At 52.6% G+C, this 9,051-nt stretch overlaps 1 protein-coding gene across 2 annotated transcripts; it reads right to left on the bottom strand.

Annotated features, from left to right (window-relative positions):
* Positions 1-1,677: 1,677 nt before the first annotated feature.
* On the bottom strand, positions 1,678-8,785 carry ZNF232 (zinc finger protein 232). Of its 2 annotated transcripts, none has more exons than XM_062216870.1 (4): positions 8,725-8,785; positions 6,907-7,460; positions 6,588-6,741; positions 1,678-2,470 (listed from the first exon to the last, which is right to left on the bottom strand). In XM_062216870.1, the coding sequence occupies exons 2-4, from the start codon at positions 7,423-7,425 to the stop codon at positions 1,710-1,712; spliced, it is 1,434 nt and encodes a 477-aa protein (XP_062072854.1). In that variant the 5' UTR covers positions 7,426-7,460; positions 8,725-8,785; the 3' UTR covers positions 1,678-1,709. The 2 variants fall into 2 exon arrangements, with proteins under 2 accessions (XP_062072854.1, XP_062072853.1); XM_062216869.1 differs by lacking the exon at positions 8,725-8,785 and adding an exon at positions 8,102-8,161.
* Between the last annotated feature and the right edge of the window lie 266 nt (positions 8,786-9,051).

The raw sequence follows: 9,051 nt of genomic DNA, 5'->3' as shown, positions 1-9,051 counted from the left end.
TTTCTGTGAAGGGCTTTGCAGACCACACACAACCTGTTGCGTCACATACTCTTTTCCAACGCTTCCAAGATGCAGAAACCATCCTTAGCTTGCGGGTCGCCCACAAAACAGGCCTGGAGCTGCATTTGGATTTGGTGCATGGCCTGCAGTTTACCTCGGCACATTTATGAGAGAGAGAAACTTGCATGCTAGTCAGGGAAGGTTTCTTCAAGGAGGTGACATTTAAATACAGACCTACGTCAACCGGTGGCTGATCTAACTCCGAGGGGAAAGCAGTGGGAAACAAGGAGACGGTCCTAGGTGGAAATGAGCTTGAAAATGGGCCAGGTATCTACTTACTGCCTCCTAGCTCCAAATCCAGCAGTCTCGGTCTTGGACAAAGAGCTGTACTGGAGCTGGACCTGTAAGCATTTCTGTTACACCTGGCCAGTAAAAACCCTGCAGCAACAAAGGAAACAGGAAGGGGCTTCTCCTTTTACTTCTGGACTTTCCCCTCTTGCTTTTGCAGTGTAACTGCCTGTGCTAAGCAGGGGACTCCATGGCACCTACCAACGAGTGTCTTGCTGGCACCTCAACTAATAACCTCTTGCTTGTCAGCCTGGGCCCACGGCACTTCAGTGAGCTTCATCATCCAGTGTTGTATTTATTTACTTAGCTCAAAAACAAAACAGGCCGGCGCCGTGGCTCAACAGGCTAATCCTCCGCCTTGCGGCGCCGGCACACCGGGTTCTAGTCCCGGTTGGGGCACTGATCCTGTCCCGGCTGCCCCTCTTCCAGGCCAGCTCTCTGCTGTGGCCAGGGAGTGCAGTGGAGGATGGCCCAAGTGCTTGGGCCCTGCACCCCATGGGAGACCAGGATAAGCACCTGGCTCCTGCCATCGGAACAGCGCGGTGTGCCGGCCGCAGCACGCTACCGCGGCGGCCATTAGAGGGTGAACCAACGGCAAAGGAAGACCTTTCTCTCTGTCTCTCTCTCTCTCACTGTCCACTCTGCCTGTCAAAAATTAAAAAAAAAAACAAAAAAAAACTGATTTGTTGTGTGCGGATTTCCATGTGAATATTCTCAGTATAGCTCATTTCAACACAGGTTTGCAAGCCCACACACTAGGTCTGGCACAGCGCTGGGAGACAGATGCTGTCCAGGGAGGTCTGAACAGGAGTCCTGGTGTGGTGGGGGGCCCTTCTGAGTATCCTCCACAGCCCTAGGGGTAGCAGCTGTTCCCTGCTCTGCTATTCCTGTGTTCTTCAGAGATCGCTTTACCTCCTTTAGCAAATAACCCCCTTTCACTTCTATTCTTCCCGTTCCAAATACTAGTGTGGTTTCTGTCTCCCACCTGGACACTGCAGAAGTGACCCTGTTCAAGGAGACAGATCAATTTGGGTCTAAGAAAGTCCCATTCACAGTAGACACTAATACTGACTCCCAGCTCCTCTTTGCCAGGCTCAGAACTTAATTAGGTAGGCACTGCTCTCCCTGTTCTCATTGGTGTGCACACCAGGCAGGTCAGAGTCTCGCCTAAGGTCATGCCAAAAAGGAGAGGCAGCACATTGTAGCCACTACTTGAGCCAAAGGCATCCTTACTGACACATTCATGGTAACCAGAGGATACAGCAGTGACGATCTGCAGGTGGGATAGGTAAAGTTTTTCCTAAATCAAGACAGACACAAGAAAAAACACTTTTAACTTTTATGGAATCCAATCCTAAAGATTAGACAAAAGTCTTTCTGGAGGCTCGCTCACCCTGCACAGACTGGGCAGGCTCTGGGCCAGCATGAACTCTCTGGTGTCTGATAAGCTCTGAGCTCCACCTATAGGCCTTCCCGCATCTTTGACAAACAAACGGCTTCTCTCCACTGTGAATCCGCAGATGCTGACTTAGATAGGAGCTCTGGCTGAAGGCCCTCCCACACTTCTTACACTCATAGGGCTTCTCTCCGGAGTGGATCCTCCGGTGCTGAACAAGATGAGCACCCCACCTGAAGGCCTTCCCGCACTCGTGACATTCGTAGGGCTTCTCCCCTGTGTGAATCCTCTGGTGCTGAATGAGGTTTGAGCTCTGGTTGAAAGTTTTCCCACAGTCACTGCATTTGTAGGGCTTCTCTCCAGAATGGATCCGCTGGTGGATTACAAGGTGTGAGTTATAAATGAAGGCTTTACCGCATTCATTACATTCATGGTCTTTCTTCCCTGAGGGAGTTTTCTTGTGGGTGACGACCATCTGCCTCAAACTTGCTCCCTGGGCAGGGGACTGCCTCGGTCTCCCCGCTTTGGGATTTCTCTGCTGCTGTTCTAAGGTGCCTTCAACTTGAGAGGTAGCTTCGAGTGTGGAGGTGAAGGAGGCGGTGGCTAGTGTTTCTGAGGACGCCTGTGGTTCCGCTTCAGTACTGGGTGGCTCTGGCAATGCACCTTTGTCCTTGGGCTCTGCACCGTCTTCTATAACAACTGGTGGAAAATGTAAATATTCCTGTGCTGGATGTGTAGGGAAACGACATTTAGATTAGTATTCAGACTTTCCATTTCTAAAAATAAAAACTTAAAAAAAAAGATATTCACTATACGTATAACAACTGGGACATGAGTTAGAGATTACCAGTGGCTACTTCTTGGTGATGGGATCGTATAGGGAAGGGGATTTTATCTTTTCTCTGTGCCTGTTTGTTTTTCTTTCCTGATTTTTTACATAATGGAACACTAAAGTGATATCATTTTAAAAATAAGTTTCTGGGCTGGCGCTCTGGTGCAGCAGGTTAAAGCCCTGGCCTGCAGCACTGGCATGCAATGTGGGCACCAGTTCGAGTTCTGGCTGCTCAACTTATGATTCCAGCTCCCTGCTGATGTGCCTGGGAGAGGATGGCTCTTTCAAATAAATATTTAAAAAAAAGGTTTCAAAGTGGGCTCTTTTTAGGATCTATTCTAAAAAGTGGGAGTAAAAGAAGTATTTACAAGGAATAGGAGAATGGTAAATGGATGTTGTGAGGAAGGGGGCAACAGAAGAATCATTAGGGTTCGGCAGAGGTGGTGTTCCAGAAGGTGGAAGACCGTCCCGCCTGGCTGTAGAACCTGCACCTCATCCCAGGGATCTCCCACAAGCCCAGGCATTGAGGGGATCCTCATGCAGCTGCCTCCTGTACTGGAGGAGGGACTTCTAGCTCCCTGCCTCCTACATGCTTTTTTTTTTTTTTTAAAAGAAGTAAAGAATGGTTTGCCTTTTTGTTTTTAAATGTCTGTAACACATTTTATGGTTTATTTGTCTGTAGCATCCTTATATCTAAGGAGAAAACAAACTGCTTTGAGGTAACCCAAGATTGATTTAAAAAGTAGATTCACCCAGGTTAAATGTTAAGATTACTGTGAAATATGCTTACTGTGCAAAAATAGTTGCTACCTTCAATTTTATTTATTTTTCATTTATTTTCATTTTATTTGAAAAGCAGAGACAGAGGAAGTTGGAGACAGGCAGAGAGAAATTTTCTGTCTGTTGGTAAACTTCCCAAATGTCTGCAATGGCTGGGGCCGAGTCAAGTGAAAGCCAGGAGCCCAGAATTCCATCCGGATCTCCAATGTTGGTTGCAGGGACCCAAGTTCTTGAGCCATCACCCGCTGCCTCCCAGCACGCACATCAGCAGGAAGCTGGAATCAGAAGTAGAACTGGGGGCCGGTGCTGTGGCACAGTAGGCTATGCCTCCACCTGCAGCACTGGCTTCACATATGGGTGCCGGTTCGTGCCTTGGCTGCTCCTCTTCCAATCCAGCTCTCTGCTTATGGCCTGAGAAAGCAGTGGAAAATGGCCCGTATACTTGGACTCCTGCACCCACATGGGAGACCCTGAAGAAGCTTCTGGCTTTGGACTGGCCCAGTACTGGGTGTTGTGACCATTTGAGGAGTAAACAGAAGACCTCTCTCTCTGTCTCTCCCTTTCTTTGTGACTCTCCCTCTCAAATAAATAATTAACAAAAAGCAGAACTGGTACTCTGAGATGCAAGCATCCCAAGAATCACCTAAATCACTGTGCCAAATGCCTGCCAAGCTACTTTTTATTTATTTATTTGAAAGGCAGAGTTAGAGAGAGAGAGAGAGAGAGAGAGAGAGAGAGAGAGAGAAAGGTCTTCCATCCACTGGTTCACTCTCCAAATGGCCACAACTACTGGAGCTGTGCTGATCCAAAGCCAGAGATTCTTCCCTGCTCCCATGTGGGTACAGGGGCCCAAGAACTTGGGCCATCTTCCACTGCTTTCCCAGGCCATAAGCAGAGAAGTGGATCAGAAGTGGAGCAGCTGGGACTCAAACTGGTGCCCATATGGGATGCCGGCACTGCAGGCAATGGTGTTACCTGCTACGCCACAGTGCCAACCTCTAGGTACTTAAAAAAAAAAAAATTATTTATTTGAAAGGCAGAGTTATAGAGAGGCAAAGGCAGAGAGAGAGAGAGAGAGGTCTTCCATCCACTGGTTCACTCCCCAAATGGTTACAACAACTGGAACTGGGCTGATCCAAAGCCAGGAGCCAGGGTACAGGGGCCAGAGCACTTGGGCCATTTTCCACTGCTTTCCTAGGCCATAGCAGAGAGCTAGATAGGACGTGGAACAGCCAGGACTCAAACCAGCACTGATAATGGGATGCTGGCACTGCAGGCGGCAGTTTTACCCGCTACACCACAGCACAAGACCTGCTCCCTTCTTCTTTTTTTAAAAAAGAATTTTTTTTTTTTGACATGCAGAGTGGACAGTGAGAGAGAGAGACAGAGAGAAAGGTCTTCCTTTGCCGTTGGTTCACCCTCCAATGGCCGCCGTGGCTAGCGCACCATGCTGATCCAAAGGCAGGAGCCAGGTGCTTCCCCTGGTCTCCCATGGGGTGCAGGGCCCAAGCACTTGAGCCATCCTCCACTGCACTCCTGGGCCACAGCAGAGAGCTGGCCTGGAAGAGGGGCAACAGGGACAGAATCTGGTGTCCTGACCGGGACTAGAACCCGGTGTGCCGGCGCCACTAGGCGGAGGATTAGCCTAGTGAGCCGCGGCGCCGGCACACCATTCCCTTCTTTTTAAAAGGATCATGTTGATAAACAGAGGCAGTAAAGGCAATAAGAAGGGTCTGGACAAAAGGCAAAGAAAGAATCCCCATTTCTAGTTTTTCCCATTTGGTTGCTAACAAGAATTTAACTTTTCAAATGCTTTGGTTCGGTTTGGTAGAGGCAGTATAAAACAAACTATTAAACAGAAACTCCACATTATAGTGGTAGACGTTTGGTGCAGTGGTTAAGTTAACCACTTTGTTTTTGTTTTAAAGATTTATTTATTTTGAAAGGCAGTGTTACAGAGGGAGAGATGGAGGGAGATGTTCCAGGTCCACTCCCCAAATGGCCACCACAGCTGGGCTGGGCCAGGCTGAAACCCAGAGCCAGGAGCTTCATCTGGGCCTCCCATGTGGGTGCAGGGGTCCAGGCTCTTAGGTCATCTTCCATTGCTTTCCCAGGCACACCAGCAGAGAGCCAGATTGGAAGTGGTGCAGCTGGGTCTTAAACTGGTGCCCCAATGGGATGCCGGCATTGCAGGTGGTAGCCCAACCGCCACACCACAATGCTGGCCCCTAAGTCACCATTTTGAAGTCCCCACTCTGAACACCTGTGCCCCATACTGGAATGTCTGGGTTCCATCCCTGGCTCCACTCCAATGCCAGCTTCCTGCCAAGGTTGACCCTGGGAGGCAGCAGTGATGACTGAAGTAGATGGGTGCCTGTCGCCCATGTGGGAGACCTGGATTGAGTTCCCGGCTCCTGGCCTTGATCCCAGGTCCTGCCCTGGTGGTTGTAGGCATCTGGGGAGTGATGTAGTAGATGACTGCTCTCCCCCTTTCTGTCTCTCAAATAAATATACATTTCTAAAACGTGCTTTAGGAAGCTTGGGGAAATTAAAAGGATCTCAAGGCTGGCCTTAGCTCAAGGCAGAGTTACTATGAACTAGGAGTCAAGAGAAGGGGAGATGAGGCAGGAGTGAAAGCAGCATTTCCTGGGCCTGCTTTAGGACTGTACAGCTAGGAGGCTTGGCTAGGTTTTGTTTGTTTGTTTATTTTCATCTACTTGAAAGGCAGAGCAAGAGAAAGAGAGAGAGAGAGAGATCTTCCATCTGCTGGTTCATTCCCCAAATGCCTACAATAGCCAGGGCTGGGCCAGACCAAAGCCAAGAGCCAAGAACTCCATCTGGGTCTCCCATGTGGGTAGCAGGGGCCCAGGTACTTAAGTCATCATCTGTTGCCTCTAGGATACATTAGCGGGAAGCTAGACTGGAAGTGCAGGTGGCACTTGATCCCAGACACTCAGATTTGGGATGCAGGTGTCCCAAGAGTTGGCTTAACCTGCCGCGCCACAAAGCCTGCCTCTAGCCAGGTTCTACTTCATATAAATTTAATTTAATCATCACAGCCACCTTAGGTGGCCATTCTTGTTCTCAATTTTATGGGTGATGCACATGCCAAGTCTCACCTAAGAGCAGGAATAGGAAAGCTATGATGGTAATAGCCAACATCTGAGCACCTACTGTGTGCCCTTTATACTCCCTCTCCTCCCTCCCTCCCAGCAGAATCCTGCTCCTCACCACTCGGTGGGAAAGGCTGGGGGTCCCGAGATTCACACTTGAGCTGGGTCTCCTTAGGCTGCAGCGGAATGTTCCGTGTCTCCTGAGTTGCTCCCAGAGGTGGCTTCTTCTCCCATGGCTCTTCCTGCGCATGTCCACGTGCAGGGCCTGGGACCTGGAGGTGATCAGGCACCACTCGGTTTATGTGGGACCGACGTTCCCGAGGAGACTGTAGAGAGCCTCCTGAGAGTCAGCACAGGGGAAGGAAGAGGAGCTAGAGTCTCTCCCATTCAGAGCTTGAGGGCAGAGGAGACAGACACACACACACTAACTGCTCTACCTGGCCGGGTTGGAACTTGGCAACTCCCCCTACTGCTGTCCCTCTGTCCAGCCTGCAGGTCACTGACGTGGCTCCCACAACAGATCCAATCCCCCTTCCCACCTGCGGTTCTGGTTCAAGTCCTTTCTCTAAATCCTCCAGCACAGTCACAGCCTCCTCTCCGCTCTTGGGGTGATGTCCCCGCACCCAGGCCTGCAGCTCCTCAGGCAGGATGGTCAGGAACTGCTCCAGCACCAGCAGCTCCAGGATCTGCTCCTTGGTGTGTGTCTCTGGCCTCAGCCACTCGCAGCAGAGCACTCGTAGCTGGCTCAGGGCCTCCCGGGGACCAGGAGTCTCCTGGTAGCAGAGCTGCCTGAAGCGCTGGCGGAAGACCTCTTGGCTGGCAGAGTGGTTCCCAGGCGGCCTGCTCTCGCAATCCCAAGGCTGCTCCTCTTCCTTTGGCTCCAACATGGTAATCTTCTCTTGTCCCTGGGTACCCTGAACAGCCAGAGTTTCAGCTGCTGTTAGTCGAACAGCCATCCTAGCCTGGACTAGCTTGGTAAAAGGCCCATACCCTGTAACAAGAAGAAGAAAGCGTTCTTTTCTCCGTCATTTATTAAACACCTATCAGTAGCTACAGAGCACCAAACCTGGAGCAACACTCTGTCCCCCTTGTTCCTTCACCTGTCCCTGTATCCTGCTCCATTAAGCCACTGCCTTTAAGAACTTGCAGTCTGAGGCCGGCGCCGCGGCTCACTAGGCTAATCCTCCGCCTGCGGCGCCAGCACCCCGAGTTCTAGTCCCGGTCAGGGCGCCGAATTCTGTCCTGGTTGCTTCTCTTCCAGTCCAGCTCTCTGCTGTGGCCCGGGAAGGCAGTGGAGGATGGCCCAAGTGCTTGGGCCCTGTACCCGCATGGGAGACCAGGAGGAAGCTCCTGGCTCCTGGCTTCGGATCAGCACAGCGTGCCGGCCTCAGCGGCCATTGGAGAGTGAACCAACGGAAGGAAAACCTTTCTGTCTCTCTCATTGTTTAACTCTGTAAAATAATAATAATAATAATAATAATAATAATAATAATAATAATTTGCAGTCTGGTAGAGACAAACCTAGAAAGCGGTTTTCTAAAATAAACTAGATAAATGTCCCAACAGGGAAAAATGACAGAAAGAGGTGTTCTGGGGACTCATGGGGAGAAAAAAGTTTGAAGCAAAACCCACAGCCGCTCTGGGTCGTGAGGTGCCTGATGAAAAGGCTGCCTTCTCCCAGCCAAAAGGAAAATGTCTCTCCCTTCTCTAAGGGGCTGGATCGGATTCAAACGCCCAGGAGCTGCAGCAGGGCCCTGTTAGGGCGCTGCTCTGAGCAACACCTGGTGTGGGGTTCCGTGCCCAGTGCCAGAGACATCTAACAGGGAAGGGGGTGGGAGGCGCTCAGAGGCCGTTACAGGAGCGCACAGGGCTGCGGGTCGTGGACAAAGGCGGCGCGCGGGCAGAGCCCTGGTCGCTGGGGGTGATGCCCCGGCGGCGCCAGCTCCCGCTCAGCCTCGAGCTCGGCCTTCGGCAGACGCCCACCCGAAAGCCCCGCAGACGGCTGGCGCTGCGGGCCGGCCTGGACCCCGCCCTCGCCTGGGATCTCGAGAAAAGAGAAAAGGGGCCATCGAGACCCCCGCCCCCATGGCACTGGACACGACGCCGGGAGCCGAGCGCGGGAAACCCCCGTCTCCAAACTCGCGACGCTGCCTTCGAGGCCCGCTCGCGGCACAGCCGCCGCTGCCTGGCCTGATCCGCGCGGTCAGCCGGGCCGCGAGGCAGAGCCCCCGGAGGCCCTCGCCGCCAGGACTCACCTCTCCGGTGCGGGAGGCTCCTCCGGCTCCGGCCGTGCCCGCCCCCGGCCCCCGCGGCAGGCTCGCGCCTGCGCACCCCGGCCCCACCTCCCAGAAGCCACCGCGCCGGCTCCCGGCCGGATGTGCTGGGGCTGCCGGGAAGCCGCGCTGCGGGGAGGCCCGGCCGGTTCCCTGGGAGCCTGTGGGTCTCGCAGGGCTCGCGCAGGTTGGGGCGGGCGGCGCCGCGCTGGGTACGGACACGGGTGGGCGTCCCGGCCTCGCTGCGCTGACGTCGCGGCGCCTGCTCCCCTTCCTCCGTGTTCCGGTTCCTTCTCCTCAGACCTGAGC

This window comes from Lepus europaeus, chromosome 18 (genome assembly GCF_033115175.1).
Source record: "Lepus europaeus isolate LE1 chromosome 18, mLepTim1.pri, whole genome shotgun sequence".
Classification (NCBI taxonomy): domain Eukaryota; kingdom Metazoa; phylum Chordata; class Mammalia; order Lagomorpha; family Leporidae; genus Lepus; species Lepus europaeus.
This window is presented reverse-complemented; position numbering and strand designations above follow the sequence as displayed.